General features: G+C 44.7%; 1 protein-coding gene across 2 annotated transcripts in view; it reads right to left on the bottom strand.

The window, feature by feature from the left end:
* Nucleotides 1-25,406, bottom strand: part of LOC124037007 (N-terminal EF-hand calcium-binding protein 2-like) — a 178,083-nt gene that overhangs the window by 19,861 nt on the left and 132,816 nt on the right. The window contains exon 9 of one of the 2 annotated variants that reach the window (XM_046351628.1): nucleotides 15,593-15,649. The exons of the other annotated variant lie outside the window; for it this stretch is intronic. Within the exon in view, the coding sequence (XP_046207584.1) occupies nucleotides 15,593-15,649 (57 nt within the window). The remainder of the gene's footprint in view (nucleotides 1-15,592; nucleotides 15,650-25,406) is intronic. 2 annotated transcript variants of the gene reach the window in all.

The following is a 25,406-nucleotide window of genomic DNA, read 5'->3' as shown; positions in this document are numbered from 1 at the left end:
TTTGTTTTTGTCTATCTTGACGATATCCTGATTTTTTCTCCGTCACTCGAGATTCATGTTCAGCACGTTCGACGTGTTCTACAGCGCCTTTTAGAGAATTGTCTCTACGTAAAGGCTGAGAAGTGCTCTTTTCATGTCTCCTCCGTTACTTTTCTCGGTTCCGTTATTTCCGCTGAAGGCATTCAGATGGATTCCGCTAAGGTCCAAGCTGTCAGTGATTGGCCCGTTCCAAGGTCACGTGTCGAGTTGCAGCGCTTTTTAGGTTTCGCTAATTTCTATCGGCGTTTCATTCGTAATTTCGGTCAAGTTGCTGCCCCTCTCACAGCTCTTACTTCTGTCAAGACGTGTTTTAAGTGGTCCGGTTCCGCCCAGGGAGCTTTTGATCTTCTAAAAGAACGTTTTACGTCCGCTCCTATCCTCGTTACTCCTGACGTCACTAGACAATTCATTGTCGAGGTTGACGCTTCAGAGGTAGGCGTGGGAGCCATTCTATCCCAGCGCTTCCAGTCTGACGATAAGGTTCATCCTTGCGCTTATTTTTCTCATCGCCTGTCGCCATCTGAGCGCAACTATGATGTGGGTAACCGTGAACTGCTCGCCATCCGCTTAGCCCTAGGCGAATGGCGACAGTGGTTGGAGGGGCGACCGTTCCTTTTGTCGTTTGGACAGACCATAAGAACCTTGAGTACATCCGTTCTGCCAAACGACTTAATGCCCGTCAAGCTCGTTGGGCGTTGTTTTTCGCTCGTTTCGAGTTTGTGATTTCTTACCGTCCGGGTAGCAAGAACACCAAGCCTGATGCCTTATCCCGTCTGTTTAGTTCTTCTGTGGCTTCTACTGATCCCGAGGGGATTCTTCCTTATGGGCGTGTTGTCGGGTTAACAGTCTGGGGAATTGAAAGACAGGTTAAGCAAGCACTCACGCACACTGCGTCGCCGCGCTTGTCCTAGTAACCTCCTTTTCGTTCCTGTTTCCACTCGTCTGGCTGTTCTTCAGTGGGCTCACTCTGCCAAGTTAGCTGGTCATCCCGGTGTTCGAGGCACTCTTGCGTCTATTCGCCAGCGCTTTTGGTGGCCGACTCAGGAGCGTGACACGCGCCGTTTCGTGGCTGCTTGTTCGGACTGCGCGCAGACTAAGTCGGGTAACTCTCCTCCTGCCGGTCGTCTCAGACCGCTCCCCATTCCTTCTCGACCATGGTCTCACATCGCCCTAGACTTCATTACTGGTCTGCCTTTGTCTGCGGGGAAGACTGTGATTCTTACGGTTGTCGATAGGTTCTCTAAGGCGGCACATTTCATTCCCCTCGCTAAACTTCCTTCCGCTAAGGAGACGGCACAAATCATTATCGAGAATGTATTCAGAATTCATGGCCTCCCGTTAGACGCCGTTTCAGACAGAGGCCCGCAATTCACGTCACAGTTTTGGAGGGAGTTCTGTCGTTTGATTGGTGCGTCCGTCAGTCTCTCTTCCGGGTTTCATCCCCAGTCTAACGGTCAAGCAGAGGGGCCAATCAGACGATTGGTCGCATACTACGCAGCCTTTCTTTCAGAAACCCTGCGTCTTGGGCAGAACAGCTCCCCTGGGCAGAATACGCTCACAATTCGCTTCCTTCGTCTGCTACCGGGTTATCTCCGTTTCAGAGTAGTCTGGGTTACCAGCCTCCTCTGTTCTCATCCCAGCTTGCCGAGTCCAGCGTTCCCTCCGCTCAAGCGTTTGTCCAACGTTGTGAGCGCACCTGGAGGAGGGTGAGGTCTGCACTTTGCCGTTACAGGGCACAGACTGTGAGAGCCGCCAATAAACGCAGGATTAAGAGTCCAAGGTATTGTTGCGGCCAGAGAGTGTGGCTTTCCACTCGCAACCTTCCTCTTACGACAGCTTCTCGTAAGTTGACTCCGCGGTTCATTGGTCCGTTCCGTGTCTCCCAGGTCGTCAATCCTGTCGCTGTGCGACTGCTTCTTCTTCCGCGACATCTTCGTCGCGTCCATCCTGTCTTTCATGTCTCCTGTGTTAAGCCCTTTCTTCGCACCCCCGTTCGTCTTCCCTCCCCCTCCCGTCCTTGTCGAGAGCGCACCTATTTACAAGGTACATAAGATCATGGACATGCGTTCTCGGGGACGGGGTCACCAATACTTAGTGGATTGGGAGGGTTACGGTCCTGAGGAGAGGAGTTGGGTTCCGTCTCGGGACGTGCTGGACCGTTCACTCATTGATGATTTCCTCCGTTGCCGCCAGGATTCCTCCTCGAGTGCGCCAGGAGGCGCTCGGTGAGTGGGGGGTACTGTCATGTTTTGTCATTTATTATCTTGTCTTGTCCCTGTGCTTCCCATTCTATTCGTTTCCCTCTGCTGGTCTTATTAGGTTCTTTCCCTCTTTCTATCCCTCTCTCTCCCCCTCCCTCTCTCACTCTCTCGCTCTCTCTTCTCTCTATCGTTCCGTTCCTGCTCCCAGCTGTTCCTATTCCCCTAATCATCATTTAGTCTTCCCACACCTGTTCCCGATCCTTTTCCCTGATTAGAGTCCCTATTTCTCTCCTTGTTATTCGTTTCTGCCCTGTCGGTTCCTTGTCTAGAATTCACCGTGCTGTGTTTGTGTATCGCCCTGTCGTGTCGTGTTTTCCTCAGATGCTGCGTGGTGAGCAGGTGTCTGAGTCTGTCTGGTTCAAGTGCCTTCCCGAGGCAACCTGCTGTTCACCTGCTGTTCAAGATCGAGTCTCCAGTTTGTCCTCGTCATTTCGAGTGAAAGTTGTGTTTTTTGATTGTATTTACTTTACTGGATTAAAGACTCTGTTTTCGCCAAGTCGCTTTTGGGTCCTCTTTCACCTGCATGACAACATGCTCCAGATACCCCATGCTGCCACCTAGAAGCACATTCTTGTATTTCTGCTTCTCTTCATGCTTTATACTCTGCTCTTCTCTCCCAGCATCCCCCTCTCGCTATACTGGCAATCCTGCAGTACTTTCCACTCTTAAGATTTGGTACCAGTTTCGACGGCATTTTAAATTCTCCTCTGTGTCTACTATGGATCCTATGGATAAGAATCACTTATTCCCCGCTTCCCTAATAGATAATATCTTTCCTTGTCCAGTGAGAGAAAGCACTAAGTCCTTCCAAGACTTTTCGTGAATAGATTTTTCTAGTTATCCCAACCTGGTCTCTAAATACTCTTTGCCTCCATCTCACTTTTTCCGTTACCTTCAAATGAGGCATTGTGTCTCCTCCCAATTTTATGGCTTCCCTGCTCCACCCCCTTGCCAACCCTGGGATGGCATATTGACTCGATTACCGCGACAGAAAGTAGTAATTTCTCTGCTATCTATCTGTGTATTATGTCATTGGACAAACACTTCACCAACAAAACTACATCTGTTTGGGAATGGGAAATGGGTGTTGAATTTACACAGGAGTGGTGGGATGAGACGATTGATAGAGTACACTCCACTACATCTCGTGCTCGTCTTGGCCTCAAACAATTTAAGGTTTTACATAAAGTGTATTTTTCCAAATCCAGATTGTCTGAAATATATCCAAATGTAAATGATGAGTGTGATAGATGTCATGTCTCACCAGGACATCTATCACAGGGAATCAAGGTGGGTGGACTGAGGTAGGGCAGAGAGGTAGGGAAGGGACTTGGGTTTTTGGGGGTGGATGTGTTGCGTGGAGGGAGGAAGAGAGGGTTGTTGGAATATGGTAAAATCTTTGATGTACATTTAGTAAAATTCGAATTAAAAAATATATATAAAAAATACAATGTGATGGGAATGCTCTATGGCAGGGATCATCAACTAGATTCAGCAGTGGGGCCGATTCTTTCTTGAGTGGATGATCGGGGGGCCGGAACATAATTAATAATAATTTGTAGACTGCAATTTGACAGCAAGAAGCCCAAACATATAATATTTGACTAAAACATAATAATTTCAAACCTTGCTTACATTTTTATACAATCACATCTCTCTATTATGAGTGGGAATACTTGGGAACAGATTTATATACAATCACATCTCTCTATTATGAGTGGGAATACTTGGGAACAGATTTATATATGATCACATCTCTCTATTATGAGTGGGAATACTTGGGAACAGATTTATATATGATCACATCTCTCTATTATGAGTGGGAATACTTGGGAACAGATTTATAGATGATCACATCTCTCTATTATGAGTGGGAATACTTGGGAACAGATTTATATATGATCACATCTCTCTATTATGAGTGGGAATACTTGGGAACAGATTTATATATGATCACATCTCTCTATTATGAGTGGGAATACTTGGGAACAGATTTCCTAAATGTAAATCATTTGGAGCTGATTTTCTGGTGTTTTTACAGTATTTCCCATCTAACAATGAAAATAAATTCCATTATTATTATTTTTTCGCTCAGACAACTTGGGGGGGGGGGCAAATAAAATCCCCAGTGGCCCAAATTCATCCCACGAGCCACCAGTTGGGGAACCCTGCTCTATGGAGTGCTTGCAGTGTTCTGTATATCCATGGTGTCGACCCTTTTTCAGTACACGGCACACTGCCGTCACGCACGGATACGTGCGACTCTTGGCGGCAGTAAGAAAGCCATCGCCATCTGCGAAAACCACTTTTTGGGGTTTTGATTCTTGCTTGAACAGTCGCTAAGATAACATTTGGTTGGGATCTTTGCAAAATAACTGTTTTGGATGCAGCAGTTGTTAGTTAGAACCAAGCCTTAACCCTAAATCCTAATTCTGTCATGTTTGTCATTTATTATCATGTCTTGTCCCTGTGCTCCCCATGCTATTCGTTTCCCTCTGCTGGTCTTATTTGGTTCTTTCCCTCCTTCTATCCCTCTCTCTCCCCCTCCCTCTCTCACTCTCTCGCTCTCTCTTCTCTCTATCGTTCCGTTCCTGCTCCCAGCTGTTCCTATTCCCCTAATCATCATTTAATCTTCCCACACCTGTTCCCGATCCTTTCCCCTGATTAGAGTCCCTATTTATTCCTTTGTGATCCGTTCCTGTCCCGTCGGTTCCTTGTTTTGTATTCACCATGCTGTGATTGTGTTTCGCCCTGTCCTGTCGTGTTTTTTGCCTTCATCAGATGCTGCGTGTGAGCAGGTGGCTCTATCAACTACGGCCTGCGCCTACCCGAAGCGACCTGCAGTCTGTGGCCGCTTCTCTAGTTATTCCCCTCTACAGACTAGAGGATTTTTGTTATTCCCTGTTTGGATTTAAATAAACTCTGTTTCTGTTAAGTCGCTTTTGGGTCCTCTTTCACCTGCATGACAGAAGGAACCGACCAAGGAATGGACCCAGCGACTTCAGACGCTCGTTACACTGCCGTCGAGATCCAAGGAGCCATGCTCGGCAGACACGAGCAGGAATTGTCTGCTGCTCGCCATGCCGTGGAGAACCTGGCCGCTCAGGTTTCCGACCTCTCTGGACAGTTCCAGAGTCTACGTCTCGTGCCACCTGTTACTTCCTGGACTGCCGAGCCTCCAGAACCTAGGGTTAATAACCCACCTTGCTACTCCGGGCAGCCCACTGAGTGCCGCTCCTTTCTCACGCAGTGTGAGATTGTGTTCTCTCTCCAACCCAACACATACTCTAGAGAGAGAGCTCGGGTTGCTTACGTCATTTCACTCCTTACTGGCCGGGCTCGAGAATGGGGCACAGCTATCTGGGAGGCAAGGGCTGATTGCTCTAACAAATTCCAGAACTTTAAAGAGGAGATGATTCGGGTTTTTGACCGTTCAGTTTTTGGTGGGGAGGCTTCTAGGGCCCTGGCTTCCTTATGCCAAGGTGAACGGTCCATAACGGATTATTCCATTGAGTTTCGCACTCTTGCTGCCTCTAGTGAGTGGAACGAGCCGGCGCTGCTCGCTCGTTTTCTGGAGGGACTCCACGCAGTGGTTAAGGATGAGATTCTCTCCCGGGAGGTTCCTTCAGATGTGGACTCTTTGATTGCTCTCGCCATCCGCATAGAACGACGGGTAGATCTTCGTCACCGGGCTCGTGGAAGAGAGCTCGCATCAACGGTGTTTCCCTGCTCCGCATCGCAACCATCTCCCTCCTCTGGCTTTGAGACTGAGCCCATGCAGCTGGGAGGGATTCGCATCTCGAATAAGGAGAGGGAACGGAGGATCACCAACCGCCTGTGCCTCTATTGCGGAGTTGCTGGACATTTTGTTAATTCATGTCCAGTAAAAGCCAGAGCTCATCTGTAAGCGGAGGGCTACAGGTGAGCGCAACTACTCAAGTCTCTCCATCAAGGTCCTGTACTACTTTGTCGGTCCACCTACGCTGGACCGGTTCGGTGCTACATGTAGTGCCTTGATAGACTCTGGGGCTGAGGGTTGTTTCATGGACGAAGCATGGGTTCGGAAACATGACATTCCTTTCAGAGAGTTAGATAAGCCTACGCCCATGTTCGCCTTAGATGGTAGTCATCTTCCCAGTATCAGATTTGAGACACTACCTTTAACCCTCACAGTATCTGGTAACCACAGTGAGACTATTTCTTTTTTGATTTTCCGTTCACCGTTTACACCTGTTGTTTTGGGTCATCCCTGGCTAGTATGTCATAATCCTTCTATTAATTGGTCTAGTAATTCTATCCTATCCTGGAACGTTTCTTGTCATGTGAAGTGTTTAATGTCTGCCATCCCTCCCGTTTCTTCTGTCCCTACTTCTCAGGAGGAACCTGGCGATTTGACAGGAGTGCCGGAGGAATATCATGATCTGCGCACGGTCTTCAGTCGGTCCCGAGCCAACTCCCTTCCTCCTCACCGGTCGTATGATTGTAGTATTGATCTCCTTCCGGGGACCACTCCTCCTCGAGGTAGACTATACTCTCTGTCGGCTCCCGAACGTAAGGCTCTCGAGGATTATTTGTCTGTGTCTCTTGACGCCGGTACCATAGTGCCTTCTTCTTCTCCGGCCGGGGCGGGGTTCTTTTTTGTTAAGAAGAAGGACGGTACTCTGCGCCCTGCGTGGATTATCGAGGGCTGAATGACATAACGGTTAAGAATCGTTATCCGCTTCCCCTTATGTCATCAGCCTTCGAGATTCTGCAGGGAGCCAGGTGCTTTACTAAGTTGGACCTTCGTAACGCTTACCATCTCGTGCGCATCAGAGAGGGGGACGAGTGGAAAACGGCGTTTAACACTCCGTTAGGGCATTTTGAGTACCGGGTTCTGCCGTTCGGTCTCGCCAATGCGCCAGCTGTTTTTCAGGCATTAGTTAATGATGTTCTGAGAGACATGCTGAACATTTTTGTTTTTGTCTATCTTGACGATATCCTGATTTTTTCTCCGTCACTCGAGATTCATGTTCAGCACGTTCGACGTGTTCTACAGCGCCTTTTAGAGAATTGTCTCTACGTAAAGGCTGAGAAGTGCTCTTTTCATGTCTCCTCCGTTACTTTTCTCGGTTCCGTTATTTCCGCTGAAGGCATTCAGATGGATTCCGCTAAGGTCCAAGCTGTCAGTGATTGGCCCGTTCCAAGGTCACGTGTCGAGTTGCAGCGCTTTTTAGGTTTCGCTAATTTCTATCGCCGTTTCATTCGTAATTTCGGTCAAGTTGCTGCCCCTCTCACAGCTCTTACTTCTGTCAAGACGTGTTTTAAGTGGTCCGGTTCCGCCCAGGGAGCTTTTGATCTTCTAAAAGAACGTTTTACGTCCGCTCCTATCCTCGTTACTCCTGACGTCACTAGACAATTCATTGTCGAGGTTGACGCTTCAGAGGTAGGCGTGGGAGCCATTCTATCCCAGCGCTTCCAGTCTGACGATAAGGTTCATCCTTGCGCTTATTTTTCTCATCGCCTGTCGCCATCTGAGCGCAACTATGATGTGGGTAACCGTGAACTGCTCGCCATCCGCTTAGCCCTAGGCGAATGGCGACAGTGGTTGGAGGGGGCGACCGTTCCTTTTGTCGTTTGGACAGACCATAAGAACCTTGAGTACATCCGTTCTGCCAAACGACTTAATGCCCGTCAAGCTCGTTGGGCGTTGTTTTTCGCTCGTTTCGAGTTTGTGATTTCTTACCGTCCGGGTAGCAAGAACACCAAGCCTGATGCCTTATCCCGTCTGTTTAGTTCTTCTGTGGCTTCTACTGATCCCGAGGGGATTCTTCCTTATGGGCGTGTTGTCGGGTTAACAGTCTGGGGAATTGAAAGACAGGTTAAGCAAGCACTCACGCACACTGCGTCGCCGCGCTTGTCCTAGTAACCTCCTTTTCGTTCCTGTTTCCACTCGTCTGGCTGTTCTTCAGTGGGCTCACTCTGCCAAGTTAGCTGGTCATCCCGGTGTTCGAGGCACTCTTGCGTCTATTCGCCAGCGCTTTTGGTGGCCGACTCAGGAGCGTGACACGCGCCGTTTCGTGGCTGCTTGTTCGGACTGCGCGCAGACTAAGTCGGGTAACTCTCCTCCTGCCGGTCGTCTCAGACCGCTCCCCATTCCTTCTCGACCATGGTCTCACATTGCCTTAGACTTCATTACCGGTCTGCCTTTGTCTGCGGGGAGGACTGTGATTCTGACGGTTGTCGATAGGTTCTCTAAGGCGGCACATTTCATTCCCCTCGCTAAACTTCCTTCCGCTAAGGAGACGGCACAAATCATTATTGAGAATGTATTCAGAATTCATGGCCTCCCGTTAGACGCCGTTTCAGACAGAGGCCCGCAATTCACGTCACAGTTTTGGAGGGAGTTCTGTCGTTTGATTGGTGCGTCCGTCAGTCTCTCTTCCGGGTTTCATCCCCAGTCTAACGGTCAAGCAGAGAGGGCCAATCAGACGATTGGTCGCATACTACGCAGCCTTTCTTTCAGAAACCCTGCGTCTTGGGCAGAACAGCTCCCCTGGGCAGAATACGCTCACAATTCGCTTCCTTCGTCTGCTACCGGGTTATCTCCGTTTCAGAGTAGTCTGGGTTACCAGCCTCCTCTGTTCTCATCCCAGCTTGCCGAGTCCAGCGTTCCCTCCGCTCAAGCGTTTGTCCAACGTTGTGAGCGCACCTGGAGGAGGGTGAGGTCTGCACTTTGCCGTTACAGGGCACAGACGGTGAGAGCCGCCAATAAACGCAGGATTAAGAGTCCAAGGTATTGTTGCGGCCAGAGAGTGTGGCTTTCCACTCGCAACCTTCCTCTTACGACAGCTTCTCGTAAGTTGACTCCGCGGTTCATTGGTCCGTTCCGTGTCTCCCAGGTCGTCAATCCTGTCGCTGTGCGACTGCTTCTTCCGCGACATCTTCGTCGCGTCCATCCTGTCTTCCATGTCTCCTGTGTTAAGCCCTTTCTTCGCACCCCCGTTCGTCTTCCCTCCCCCCTCCCGTCCTTGTCGAGAGCGCACCTATTTACAAGGTACATAAGATCATGGACATGCGTTCTCGGGACGGGGTCACCAATACCTAGTGGATTGGGAGGGTTACGGTCCTGAGGAGAGGAGTTGGGTTCCGTCTCGGGATGTGCTGGACCGTTCACTCATCGATGATTTCCTCCGTTGCCGCCAGGATTCCTCCTCGAGTGCGCCAGGAGGCGCTCGGTGAGTGGGGGGTACTGTCATGTTTGTCATTTATTATCATGTCTTGTCCCTGTGCTCCCCATGCTATTCGTTTCCCTCTGCTGGTCTTATTTGGTTCTTTCCCTCCTTCTATCCCTCTCTCTCCCCCTCCCTCTCTCACTCTCTCGCTCTCTCTTCTCTCTATCGTTCCGTTCCTGCTCCCAGCTGTTCCTATTCCCCTAATCATCATTTAATCTTCCCACACCTGTTCCCGATCCTTTCCCCTGATTAGAGTCCCTATTTATTCCTTTGTGATCCGTTCCTGTCCCGTCGGTTCCTTGTTTTGTATTCACCATGCTGTGATTGTGTTTCGCCCTGTCCTGTCGTGTTTTTTGCCTTCATCAGATGCTGCGTGTGAGCAGGTGGCTCTATCAACTACGGCCTGCGCCTACCCGAAAAGCGACCTGCAGTCTGTGGCCGCTTCTCTAGTTATTCCCCTCTACAGACTAGAGGATTTTTGTTATTCCCTGTTTGGATTTAAATAAACTCTGTTTCTGTTAAGTCGCTTTTGGGTCCTCTTTCACCTGCATGACAAATTCTGCATAACCCTAATCCTAATCTTGGCATAACCCTAACTCTAGCTTCATGTCCTCTTCCCTGTTCAACCCTAACCCTCAACCCCAACCCTAACCTTAACTTCATGTCAACATCCCCTTTCAACCCTAATCCTAGCCTCAACCACAACCCTAACTCCTTCGCCAACTCCTGTCATTAAATCATGTTCTTTCTGTTTAAAAAAAGTACAATTCATATAATATGCTGTATGTATTTATGTCACTGATTCGGTGATTGCTATACAATACATTCATTTAAATTATGCCTAACATTATTCTGACATGTGACATTGGGACTGTGACAACGCAATCAAACTGTTTAAATCTACAGTTGGTTGTTTTTCTTCATTATTTAGCAAGCAGCTGAGTCCAGCTGTGGTGCTTCAGCAGGTGGGAAAGATAAAAATTAATTGAAGCCATTAGAAACTCCTGTCTGACAGGACCATTCCAAACTACAGTTATCATCCCCTCTGGACCAGAGCAATAAATGGGTAAAAAACTGATAATAAACTCAAAACTCAATCAGAAACAGTAAATTACCCAGCTTTCCTCAAACCAGAGCAATATTATTACATTTCCTCTTCCATTCCAGATGGAGAATAAATCAACTATTACCAAGACACATGCAGCATTTACCAGGCTGCCTAAAATAAGGGCTAGGCCCATCATGCTAAATTAAAGTTGATTCAATTGTGTGCCTTTCATTTGTCATCTAGGCTGGTTTTAACAAGACAGCGTGTGGCACAGACAAAAACAGAAACAAAACTAGAAATCCTTGTAACTGCGTATCTCAGCACGAGTTTCTATAAAATAGTAATTGTCTGTGGGGAGATCTATAAAGTGTCATCATTACTGGATGTGAAAATGGTGACATTTCACAAATGGTTATGGACTCTATAAGCTAGTTTGATATGAAATATTTTGACCACCACTGCAATAAAGATACAAGAGGCCTTATCAATGATAGTATTAAAATCCATCCATTCATCCCTCTTCTCTCTCTTTATTACCTACATTATTTATTGTGTGTGCCCCTCTCTCTCTCTCTCTCTCTCTCTCTCTCTCTCTCTCTCTCTCTCTCTCTCTCTCTCTCTCTGTCTATCTGTGGGTTTGTGTGCGATTGTACAAGGGTTTGTGTGCGTATGGCTCAGGGCAATATCTATATGTAGGCATATATGTGCACACGAACATATGCAGGCATACATGGTATAATGAAGGCAGTAAGGAATCCATTGAATATATCATGACATAATAGTGCATGGCTGTGTATATGAGGGTGTGTGTGAAAGAGAGAGAGAGTTTGAATGTATGTACAGGAAGGTGTCCCCCATAGGGTATGGAAGAAGTTGGGGAAGAACTCAGAGGGGAATCACAGAATTGCACTGTTAACATGGAAACTGGAGAATACCCCCCCCCCTTTATTCAACTAGACAAGTCAGTTAAGAACAAATTCTTATTTACAATGACGGCCTACCCCGGCCAAACCCGGACGACGCTGGGCCAATTGTGTGCAGCCCTATGGGTATCCCAATCACGGCCGGATGTGATACAGCCTGGATTCGAATCAGGGACTGTAGTGACGGCTCTTGCACTGAGATGCTGTGCCTTAGACCGCTGCGCCACATGGGATTCAGTCGTTGGCCGATTTTCCTTCTTTTCACTCTGTCAATTAGGGTAGTATTGTGGAGTAACTACAATGTTATTAATTCATCCTCAGTTTTCTCCTATCACAGCTATTAAACTCTGGAACTGTTTTTTTCTGAAGTCACCATTGGCCTCATGGTAAAATCCCAGAGTGGTTTCCTTCCTCTGCGGCAACTGAGTTAGGAAGGACACCTGTATTTTTGTATTGGAAAGGGGTGAATTGATAAACCATCCAAAGTATAATCAATAACTTAACTTTTTTTTACCCATCTACCAATAGCTGCTCTTCTTTGCGAGATGTTGGAAAACTTCCCTGGTCTTTGTGGTTTAATCTGTGTTTGAAATTCACTGCTCGACTGAGGAGTACAGAGATGAGGCAGTCATTCAAAAATCATGTAATACACAATTTTTGCAGTTTGATATTATGGGGTATTGTGTGTAGGCCAGTGACAAAAACAAAACTAAATGTAATCCATTTTAAATTCAGGCTGTAACTCAACTAAATGTGGAAAAAGTCAAGGGGTGTGAATACTTTCTGAATGCACTGTATGTCTCTATATTATGCATGGGAATAAATGGGAACAGATTTCCAAAATTTAAATCACTTGGAGCTGATTTCCTGGTGTTTTTACAGTCTTTTATGTCCATTAATGAAAAACATCTTGGAGGGCCAAATAAAACCATCCGCGGGCCAAATTTGGCCCATATGCTGCCAGTTGGGGATCCCTGTCCAAGAGAGACAATTTCTCTTTCGGCAGTGGTGCATCCCTTCGCATCATAACACCCTCCAAATGAGCAATGCTGCATATCTTTCTCCAATGATTCTCTCTCCTTGTGCCTTTCTCCCCATCCCTCATGGCACGGTGGTTGTATCGACAAGGGCCAGTGATTTCAGGTATGCCAATATAAAATAAAGCTGTGTGTGGTCTAGGAGACTATTAACAACTGTGAAAATGCATTCGAAACCCTTAAAGAAACTGCTGACACAATAGATACACTGTGGTATGATGTACAAGAGCAATGATGTGTTCACACTGACTCCCTCCTGATGGTGACCAGTGCATGTTTGAGCACTGGTCACTCCCACAAGGCTACAGTGAGCAATAACTACTGTTCAGTCCCTCTAACGCTCCGATTCCTCACCACATAGCTGTTGAGTTTCACATTATGGAACAAACAATTGGAGAGTGAATGAAAATATGTACTACCCAGGCTGCACCCAGGGTGAAAAAGGTCAGTCAAAAGTACCACTGTGGTCAGTGCTATACACAGTATCCACTGTACTGGCTGAAGTTAGGTTAGATAACTCAGGTCTGCAGCACTGCTCTGTCCCAGGTACAGTATATCACTCTGAACTGGATAATGGAAGGAGAAATACAGTGTGGTCTTTCAGACCGGCCTTTTGTTTTCCTCACAGTCAATCCAGATAAATCAGTGTCAATAATGGGGTTTCTGCATACCGAGTGCTTCTTGAGGGCATGCACCACACCCCCATTTTAAGTAAATAAAAGAAAAAGAACAAATATTTTCCAACATTGCTACCCCCTCTAGGCAAACATGTACAAAACGTTGCAATTTCTAAGCAGGAAATCAATATGTAAAATGGAAATGCTTGACTATTGAAAATCACAATACAGCAAGAAAACAGAAGCCTGAGCATCATTAGCTGTGGCACAATACATTGTAAGCATGTAATTAAATAGAGACTAAGGGATATCAAAGAGCTAATAATCAGACCCTAGTCTCATTTCTAGTAGTACACAGCGTTGTACCAGATCTTCAGGTTCTTGGCAATTTCTCACATGGAATAGCCTTAATTTCTCAGAACAAGAATAGACTGACGAGTTTCAGAAGAAAGTTATTTGTTTCTGGCCATTTTAAGCCTGTAATCAAACCCACAAATTCTGTTGCTCCAGATACTCAACGGGTCTAAAGAAGGACAGTTTTATTGCTTCTTTAATCAGAACAACAGTTTTCAGCTATGCTAACATAATTGCAAAAGGGTTTACTAATGATCAATTAGCCTTTTTAAATGATAAACTTGGATTAGGTAACACAACGTGCCATTTGAACATAGGAGTGATGGCTGATGATAACGGGCCTCTGTACACCTATGTAGATATTCCATTAAAAGTCAGCCGTTTCCAGCTACAATAGTTGAATAGTTGAACGGTAGTGTATGTGTGACCTGGGTGCTGGAGAGGAGGGGGAAATTACTGGAACGATTCAGGCATTTGCATTAAGGAACACTGCATAATACACATACACATACAGCAATGGTACCGCATTAATATCAAAATGCCATACAAAATGCTTTATAAGAGCAATTACAAGCAAGGAGGTGCCAGAGTAAGCTGTTTCAAGGCATTTCAAATGTGGATGGTGAACTCTGGCACCTCTACTGTGCATGCTGTTGTAGAAAACATGACTTTCGATTCAATCTCTCTATTCTTGATTGTATGCTGAGTAAATCACTTGCAGTAGTGCGCACAGCACTAAGAAAACCCTGCTGAGACTATGGTGGGTCAAAAGGTTCGATCTTCATTTCCACTTTAAGAATACCCGTCGGGCCTACTAATGTGCCCCTATTGAGCTTTGGGCACACAAACACACATGCAGCCCCACACCAATCAGACTGGCCCAGCTGACAGGTGAAGCTTGCTCTAATCCTATTTGTGAGAGCAAATGATAGCTCTAGACGCTGACAATGATTCATGGGAGAAAAGGAATGATTCAATTTGCTTGGATCCCTCAAGCATCAATAAGGCAGAAGTCAATCAGAGGCAGGATCCGGGCGGCTTGGTTCAGATTCAGAGCAGGTGCTGCCAGTGGACTGCTGCAGTAGGACCCTAGGAGTGAGCAAGGGAACTGCACGGATGCTCAGGTAAAGACACCAGTCCCTGTATTATTCTTCAGATCCATCAGACCTCTGATTGTCCCTGTGTGAACTGCCATCTCTCCATCTTACTCATACTGACAGTTCTACAGGCCACTGCATCCACATCTCATACAGGCATGCTGACGGAGGGATATATATTTCAAGAACCAGATGGAGAAACTTTTGCCTAATCAGTAAAAAAATAATAATGAAAGGGTCATAAGAGCATAATACCACTTGGGCATTTGGAGAGTATGCTTGTTGCAGACTACACAAACTGTATAATGACATATGAGTATTTTATTTTTTGGTTAAAGCATGTTTCAGATTGAAAGATAAATAACTTAACTATACTGTAGGAAACTGTTCAAACTGTTTAACAATTGTTAATATGGGGCGGCAGGGTAGCCTAGTGGTTAGAGATTTGGACTAGTAACCGAAAGGTTGCAAGTTCAAATCCCCGAGCTGACAAGGTACAAATCTGTCGTTCTGCCCCTGAACAGGCAGTTAACCCACTGTTCCTAGGCCGTCATTGAAAATAAGAATTTGTTCTTCACCAACTTGCCTGGTTAAATAAAGGTACAAAAAAATTCAAAAACATGGAAGCATGAGGCCACAACAATATGAACAGAATATATGCTTTCCCTGAGGTTTAAGGGTCAAATAACCACCCATGGGAGGCACTTAAAATACATAATTTGAACTCAAGCACTGAGACTGATCACTTTGATAAGAAAAGATAGATAACATGCACTCATGCTTTTCATGCAGGGAGATAAGTCATCTTCTTGGCTGCTTTCTGCTTGAAAGGAGGTGGATATGAGATGCCAATGATTCTCTGTGCAAGCTGGGAGCTTCAGAATGGAGCTCCCAGCTTCGGGTTCGTGAGGGGTAGTTAGGGGTGGAGCAGCAAACCCCCCACAGTGCCACAGCCAAACCGTGCCCCCCTACCAGGCTCTCAGGCATAAATATGCTACTTACTGCGCTGGCTGTGCCATCAGTGTCTGTTAGCCTCTGATGCAGGTCAAACCAAACTGTCTGCAACAAGAACCAAAACACAAGAACCACAAGTGGATTAGTGTTAAGCCTAAACTGCACCGGAACAGTGGAACAGAGGCACCCTACTCTGCACTGCACACACCCAGGGCAGGTTTTTTTCCAACTCACATTTCTTATTTGCAACTGTACAGACACAATGCATGTTTCTTTTAATCCGACTCAAGACTTGCCTTGATACTGTTCTGATGACAATTGATCACTAAGCTGAATGAATATCAGTGTTGGGGAAGTTACTCTGAAAACATAGTTTACCAAGCTACCAATGACTTCACACTGAAATAAGTTAAGCTACACTACAGCTACCCTTAATAATAATACAGTTTACTTTACTAAGTTTACTTTGAAAAAGTAGTTAACTACATCCAAACTACTTAGTGAAAAATTACCATATCTATATCTAAAATGTAATTGACTACAAATTGCAAGAACAAATTACTCTGGAGTCAGATGTTAACAGAATGTGTAATTTAGCCTACAAAACACAAAAAGTTACAATTAGGCACACAAAAAGTGTTTCAAGCGAGAATTAGGCAGGTCTAATGTCGAAAAAAAAGGAAATTCTTGATCACTTCATCTATATTTTATTTTTTCAAAAAAAGTAGTGTGTAGTTCCAGTAGTTAGCTACTAGTTGAGAAGTTAATAAAATGAATTATACTTTTATTGCTGCTTTATTACCCATTTATTACAGTTAACAATGCAGTTCACTTCAAACTGTCAAACTATCCCCCTATTTGTTTATAGAACAGATATTTTATGTAATGAAGGAAATGCTTGCTTTCTATTGCTTGCTTTCAAGCAGAAATCTCTCTTGAATACTGTGAGACGCTATATCGCTTAGCTAGCTAATATACTCACAGATCTGTAGAGGAAAATGTTACACTGCAGAGAGGGTAGCTATCACATAGTATAATGTGGAACGGCCTTAGATAACTTTTAATATAGAATCACAGAGATTTTAATCAGGGATGAGCATCTCTGACTGCAGGAAAATGTCAAGCCCAGAAAAACCCATCACTGTATTACAGAGCTATATTTACAATCACATATTAAAGGAAAATAACACCCCAAAACGATATTTTGGTATTTGTTTCATTAGTCCATTGATAACATAGTGCCAAAATGTTTTGAATGTCAGCAATCAAGTTTTAAAATGTATAACTTTCAAAATACGGAAAGACAGCATCCTACCGGCTGTATTTCTGTATTTAGAAAGTTATATATCTTGAAAACTTGATGACATACAAAACATTTTGGGACTATATCAACAACAGACTAATGAAACAAATACCAAAATATCGTTTTTGGGTTCAGTTGCACACACTGAATGCCCTGATTTCTATAGTTATGTCTGATCTAGTCATTGTATATCATCTGCAGGATGATTTTAACCAGAGGTGACCTCAAGCCCATCCCAGATGTGTGAAGGATCCTTGTCAATCAGAGCTCTTGTTGTCTATAGAATGCTATAGAGTGCTGTAGAGTGCTGTAGAGTGCTCACCTGCTGGTGCAGGAAGCATCATTTCCTTTCCCCGTTGTGTCATTATAAATGCCTCAATCACGAGTAAGTTATGGACTGCAACTATTGAAAACTCATGTAAAATTCACATTCTGTGGTGTTTCTCATCTATCCGATGGGAGTGGAGTGAAACATTGTATTGTACAGCAGTTTCCTTCCGACAAATGTCTTACTGAGTGTACATTGGTGCATAATGATGAACAGACAACGCAGATGTGTCTGAATATGGGTTGAGACCCTGGATTATCTTTCATACAGCACCAGATACTGTACAGATGAAGGATCTTAATTTGAGCCAGTCTGCTATATTACAGTAGAAAAATAATCCTGCAGCAACAGGAAGTGTGAATTATGATGAGGATTATAATTAAGGCTGCAATATGTAATGACCCGACCAAATTCACATAGACATGTGAGTTATAGACCTGTCATTCTTAATGAAAGCAAGTTTAAGAAGCAGCAGATATCTTCTATGTGCTCTATTTCTATGCTTCTCGTTCTTAACTTTCTTTTTTGTATCTTTTACTTCTGGTTTTATACACCAGCTTCAAAAAGGTGAAAATACAATATTTTTGGTTATTGAAAATATACTACAAGTTTGTATTTTCCTGCCGTGCAGGAAAACTCTCAGCATCAAAATAGTAATCAAATTAGGATCCTTCATCTGTAGCAATATGAGGGCTGCTGGAGAAAGAAAGTATGCTGGTGCTCCAGTTGCCACGGTGATTGAGGCACTTATAATGACACAACGGGGAAAGGAAATGATGCTTCCTGCACCAGCAGGCAGGGATTCTACAGCATTCCACAGACAACAAGAGCTCTGATTGACAAGGATCCTTCACACATCTGGGATGGGCTTGAGGTCACCTCTGGTTAATAAAATCATCCTGCTGAAAATATACAATGACTAGATCAGACATAACTATAGCAATCAGGGCATTCAGTGTGTGCAAATAAGTCACATTGTATGGGACTAACAAATTTAAAGCATATGCCTGGTTTGAAGGAGAAATCCAGAAAAGTACATTCAGGACTAGAATCACAGACAGAGATAGCATGGACATAGCTGAGGGGACTACTACTTTGATCTTGTGAGGCAGAAGACAACTCAATTTGTGCAATGCATGTTAGTCATAACGGCTTCCAGTGTACAAGATTCTCACTCTGTTCGAAACCCTTTTGTGATACATTTTTTCCACATCCATAAATTTGTACAGCCCCTCTCCCATAACATGGATAATAAGCAGCCCGCTGCGAATACATATTTTCTGTGAGGGAACATTTGTCTGATTCCACCAAATCCATCCTGCCAGACGTGCGGTACAGTTGACTGTTCCAGGTTCGTTCCTTGCCCTGTGACTAAGAAAGTCTGCCTAGGAAGACCTACAAATCCTCCCTTTAGGAATCTTCACTGGGATCTGACAGTGCCTTCCTTGTTCTCTCAGGGGCGCTTCATCGAGCATGGAATAAAACTGTTCAGATATTCTTAGCTGCTGCAATAAGAACTTGCCTGCCTGCCAGATACAACAGAATAATTAACTGGAGACTCCATTAGAGAGAGAGAGAGAGAGAGAGAGAGAGAGAGAGAGAGAGAGAGAGAGAGAGAGAGAGAGAGAGAGAGAGAGAGAGAGAGAGAGAGAGAGAGAGAGAGAGAGAGAGAGAGAGAGAGAGACAGAGAGAGAGACAGACAGACAGACAGACAGACAGACAGACAGACAGACAGACAGACAGACAGACAGACAGACAGACAGACAGACAGACAGACAGACAGACAGACAGACAGACAGACAGACAGACAGACAGACAGACAGACAGACAGACAGACAGACAGACAGACAGACAGACAGACAGACAGACAGACAGACAGACAGACAGACAGACAGACAGACAGACAGACAGACAGACAGACAGACAGACAGACAGACAGACAGACAGACAGACAGATAAAGCCTGAGGGAATGAGTGAGGGAAGACAGCGTGGAGAAGGGGAGAGGGCATGAGGGAGTAGAAGAGTGCAAGGGAGAGAGGGAGGGATGAGTGAAAGAAATAGCAAGACATATTGCAATAGTTTGGATGTCAGGGCTCTATAATTGCTTTCTTTGTCTCTTTCTTTCGCTCACCCGCGCTCTCTTCTCTCATCCCTTCCCGTCCCACCATCATCCTATTGCGGATGGGGGGGGGGGGGCATTTTACATTCATAAACCATGTCGAGGGGTCGTTCTAAAAGGTTGTCACTTAACCACATTGCGAACATTAAGCCTAAATCTAACCTTAAATTAAGAATTTTCATGATTTTTTTTTACAATATAGACAATTTGGACTTTATGGCCCTTGACCTTTTTTTTAAAACAAACATTTTTTTTACATCTTCTTCGGTCAAGTTAATTACCTCATTAGCTAGCTAGCAACCTGATAACTTTACCAGTAGTATATCTGAACATTTGGGGGCACAGTAAGAATGGAAAAGGGATAGCTTCTTCAGGAGATCAATGGTCATAGTAATGAACAAATGAATGACTGATCACTTGCATGCTGTAGTCACAAGCTTGACACTCTTAAAAAGGAGGTGTACAATTTTCAATGTGATGCATCTCAAATCTGTTAAGACTCTAGGGGCAGTATTTCATTTTTGGATAAAAAGACGTGCCCGTTTTAAGCGCAATATTTTGTCACGAAAAGATGCTCGACTATGCTTGGAATTGATAGTTTTGGAAAGAAGACACTCTGACGTTTCCAGAACTGCAAAGATTTTCACTGTGAGTGCCATAGAACAAAATCTACAGGCAAAACCAAGATGTTTGAGTGACCAGGAAATCAACAGGATTTCTGGAGGCACGTTTTCCATGATCTCCTTATATGGCTGTGAATGCGACAGGAATGAACGGACACTTCCTATCGTTTCCCCCAGGTGTCTGCAGCATTGTGACGTATTTGTAGGCATATCATTGGAAGATTGACCATAAGAGCCTACAATTACCAAGTGTCCCGCACGGTGTCTGCGTGGAAATTGGTGCGCAAAAGTCAGGTACCAGTATTTTTCCATCCGAATCAGAGAAGAATGCACGCTTCCAGGGAAGGCATTTCAATGAAGAGATATATGACAAAACACCTTGAGGATTGATTCAAACAACGTTTTCCATGTTTCAGTCGATATTATGGAGTTAATTCGGAAAAAAGTTTGACGTTTAGGTGACTGAATTTTCGGTTAGTTTCGGTAGCCAAATGCATAGTAACAAAACGGAACGTTGTGTCCTACACAAGCATCTTTCAGGAAAAACTGGACATCTGCTATGTAACTGAGAGTCTCCTCATTGAAACATCTGAAGTTCTTCAAAGGTAAATTATTTTATTTGATCCCTTTGCTGGTTTTTGTGAATGTTGCGTGCTAAATGCTAACGCTAAATGCTAAGCTAGCTATCACCACTCTTACACAAATTATTGATTTTCTCTGGTTCTAAAGCATATTTTGAAAATCTGAGACGACAGGATTGTTAAGAAAAGGATAAGCTTGAGGACAGGCATATTTATTTCATTTCATTTGCAATTTTCAGAAATCGCTAATTTTGCGTTATGGTAATGAGCTTGAGGCTGTAGTCACGATCCCGGATCCGGGATGGGGCGGCCTTGACCTTTTTTTTAAAACAAACATTTTTTTTACATCTTCTTCGGTCAAGTTAATTACCTCATTAGCTAGCTAGCAACCTGATAACTTTACCAGTAGTATATCTGAACATTTGGGGGCACAGTAAGAATGGAAAAGGGATAGCTTCTTCAGGAGATCAATGGTCATAGTAATGAAGAAATGAATGACTGATCACTTGCATGCTGTAGTCACAAGCTTGACACTCTTAAAAAGGAGGTGTACAATTTTCAATGTGATGCATCTCAAATTTGTGCTTTTACATAATGTAGAAACCTAATATTCCACAAATGTCTTTGTAATTTCAATGATTATATTTTATGAAGATTTTTTACATTTTTTATCATAAACAAATGTATTTACAGAGTTACAAATGAGTTTTGAGGGCACAACATGTTCAATGTCAGTGCTGGTGGGTAATAGATGGCGCCAACAGACATGGCAGCTCTGTTTCTAGCTCCTAAGCAACTATGTAGTATTTCATTTTTTGTGTGTGTTATTTCTTACATTATTAGCCCAGAACGTTTTTTGTGTTATTACATACAGCCGGAAACAACTTTTGGATATCAGAGCGGTGGTAACTCACCAGCATTACGACCATGAATAAGTTTTTCCCAAATTGGATTCTTTGTTCGCACCCGCCAGAACAATTGAACTTGTCCCAGAGTCTGCTCCAAGATGCCGCCGGTGGAGAAGAGGTATTCGGAGTGGACTTCTAATCCGACTCAGGAGGCGTGCACACCATCCACCGCTTCCGAGTATATTACTCGCTAATGTTCAGTTTCTGGACAATAAAGTAGACAAGCTCAGGACGAGGGTCCACATCCAAACAGACATCAGGGAGTAACATACTCTGTTTCACGGGATCATGGCTCTCTCCAGATATACTGTCACCTGTCCAGATAGCCAGCTGGGTTCTCAGTACATTGTGCAGGCAAGAATAAAAAACTCTCGGGGGAAAAAGAAGGGCGGTGGTGTATGTTTCATGATTAACAACTCATGGTGTGATTCTGATAACGGTCAGAAACTCAAGTCCTTTTGTTCACCCGACCTAGAATACCTTACAATCAAATGCCGACTGTAATACCCCCAAAGAGAATTCTCATTGGTTATAGTCACAGCGGTGTATATTCCCCCTCAAGCCGATACCATGACAGCCCTCAAGGAACTTCACTGCAGTTTATGCAAACCACATATCCTAATGCCACATTTATTGTAGCTGAGGATTTTGACAAAGCAAATTTGAGGAAAACACTACTGAAGTTCTGTTAACACATTGACTGTAGTACTAACGCTGGGAAAAAACTTGACCAGTGCTATTCTCTCTTCCGGGATGCCTACAAGGCCCTCCCCCGCCCTCCCTTTGGAAAATCAGACCACGACTCCATTTTTCTCCTCCATTCCTATAGGCAGAAACTCAAAAAGGAAGTACCCATGTTAAGGTCTATTTAATGCCGGTCTGACTAATCCGAATCCATGCTTCAAGATTGTTTTGATCACGCAGACTGAGATATGTTCTGGGTAGCCTCGGAGAATAACATTGATGTATACATGGACAAGGTGACAGAGTTCATCAGGAAGTGTATAGGGGATGTTGTTTCAACAGTGACTATTAAAACCTACCCAAACCAGAAACCCGTGGATAGATGGCTGCATTCGCGTTTAACTGAAAGCACAAACCACTGCATTTAACCATGGCAAGGTGACTGGGAATATGGTTGAATACAAACAGTGTAGATATTTCCTCCGTATGGCATTCAAACAGCAAAACGTCAGTACAGAGACAAAGTGGAGTCACAATTCAACGACTCAGACACGAGATGTATGTGACAGGGTCTACAGACAATCACGGATTAAAAAGGGAAAACCAGTCATGTCGCGGACACAAACATCTTGCTTCCGGACAAGCTAAACACCTTCTTCGCTCGCTTTGAGGATACCACAGTGCCATCAACGCGGCTCGCTCCCAAGGACTGTGGGCTCCTGTTCTCCGTAGCCCATGTGAGTAAGACATTTAAGCATGTTAAACCCTCGCAAGGCTGCAGGCCAAGATGGAATCCCTTTTTGCGTTCACAGAGCATGCGCAGACCAGCTGGCTGGGGTGTTTACGGACATATTCAATCTTTATCTATCCCAGTCTGTTGTCCCCACTTGCTACAATATGTCCACCATTGTTCCTGTACCCAAGAAAGCAAAGGTAACTGAACGAAACGACTATCGCCCCGTAGCACTCACTTCTACCATCATGAAGTGCTTTGAGAGGCTATTTAAGGATTATATCACCTCTACCTTACCTGACACCCTAGACCCACTTCAATTTGCTTACCGCCCCAATAGATCCACAGACGATGCAATCGCCATTGCACTGCACACTGCCCTATCCCATTTGGACAGGAGGAATACTTATATAAGAATGCTGTTCATTGACTATAGCTCAGCCTTCAACAGCATTCAAGCTCGGGGCCCTGAGTCAACTGGGTCCTAGACTTCCTGACGGGCAACCCCCAGGTGGTGAAGGTAGGAAACAACACCTCCACTTCACTGATTCTCAACACAGGGGCCCCACAAGGGTGCGTGCTCAGCCTCCTGTTGTACTCCCTGTTCACCCATGACTGGCACGCATGCATCCAACTCAATCATCAAGTTTGCAGATGACACAACAGTAGTAGGCCTGATTACCAACAATGAAGAGACAGCTTACAAGGATGAGGTGAAGGCCCTGGTAGAGTGGTGCCAGGAAAATAACCTCTCCATCAATGTCAACAAAACGAAGGAGCTGATCGTGGACTTCAGGAGACAGCATAGGGAGCACACTCCCATCCACATTGACGGGACCACAGTTGAGAAGGTGAAAAGCTTCAAGTTCCTCGGCGTACACATCACTGACGATCTGAAATTGTCCACATACAAAGACAGTGTGGTGAAGAAGGCGTAACAACCTCAGGAGGCTGAAGAAACTTGGCTTGGCCACTAAGACCCTCACAAACTTTTACAGATGCACAGTTGAGCACATCCTGTCGGCCTGGTATGGCAACTGCCCCACCCGCAACTGCAGGGCTCTCCAGAGGGTGGTATTTTCTGTCCAAAGCATCACCGGGGGCACACTGCCTGCCCTCCAGGACACCTACGGCCCCCGATGTCACAGGAAGGCCAAAAAGATCATCAACCTCCCGGGGCACGGCCTGTTCACTCCGCTATCATCCAGAAGGCGAGGTCAGTACAGGTGCATCAAAGCTGGGACCGAGAGACTGAAAAACAGATTATATCTCATGGCCATCAGACTGTTAAATAGCCATCACTAGCTGTCTATCACCCTAGGGCTGCTGCCCTATATACATAGACATGAAATCACTGGTCACTTTAATAATGGAACACTAGTCACTTTAATAATGTTTACAAACTGCTTTACTAATTTCATTGGTATGTACTGTTTTCTATTCCTACTGTATTTTAGTCAATGACAATCCGACATTGCTTGTCCTAATATTTACAGTAAAGGTCGGATGTTTACATACACTTTAGCCAAATACATTTAAACTCAGTTTTTCACAATTCCTGAGATTTAATCTGAGTAAAAATTCCCTGTTTTAGGTCAGTTAGGATCACCACTTTATTTTAAGAATGTGAAATGCCAGAATAATAGTAGAGAGAATGATTTATTTCAGCTTTTATTTCTTTCATCAAATTCCCAGTGGAATTTTACATACACTCAAATAGTGTATGTATACGCCGACAGAGATGGCTGCCTCGCTTCGCTTTCCTAGGAAACTATGCAGTTTTTTTTACGTGTTATTTCTTACATTGGTACCCCTGGTAATCTTAGGTTTCATTACATACAGTCGGGAAGAACTACTGAATATAAGAGCAACGTCAACTCACCATCAGTACGACCAGGAATATGACTTTCCCGAAGTGGATCCTGTGTTCTGCTTTTCACACAGGACAACGGAATGGATCCCAGCCTGCGACCCAAAACAAACACGTCGTAAAAGAGGGAAACGAAGCGGTCTTCTGGTCAGGCTCCGGAGATGGGCACATCACGCACCACTCGCTAGCATACTTGTCACCAATGTCCAGTCTCTTGACAACAAGGTTGATGAAATCCGAGCAAGGGTAGCATTCCAGAGAGACATCAGAGACTGTAACATTCTTTGCTTCACGGAAACATGGCTCACTCGAGAGACGCAAACGGAATCGGTGCAGCCAGCTGGTTTCTTCACTCATCGCGCGGACAGAAACAAACATCTTTCTGGTAAGAAGAGGGGCGGGGGCGTATGCCTTATGATTAACGAGACGTGGTGTGGTCACAACAACATACAGGAACTCAAGTCCTTCTGTTCACCTGATTTAGAATTCCTCACAATCAAATGTTGACCGCATTATCTACCAAGGGAATTATCTTTGATTATAATCACAGCCATATATTCCCCCCCCAAGCAGACACATCAATGGCTCTGAACAAACTTTATTTGACTCTATGTAAACTGGAAACCACATATCCTGAGGCTGCATTCATTGTAGCTGGGGATTTTAACAAGGCTAATCTGAAAACAAGACTCCCTAAATTGTATCAGCATAT

The sequence above is a fragment of the Oncorhynchus gorbuscha genome, linkage group LG01 (genome assembly GCF_021184085.1).
Source record: "Oncorhynchus gorbuscha isolate QuinsamMale2020 ecotype Even-year linkage group LG01, OgorEven_v1.0, whole genome shotgun sequence".
Classification (NCBI taxonomy): Eukaryota; Metazoa; Chordata; class Actinopteri; order Salmoniformes; family Salmonidae; genus Oncorhynchus; species Oncorhynchus gorbuscha.
The sequence above is the reverse complement of the archived record's forward strand: the minus strand, read 5'-3'. Positions and strand labels throughout refer to the sequence as shown.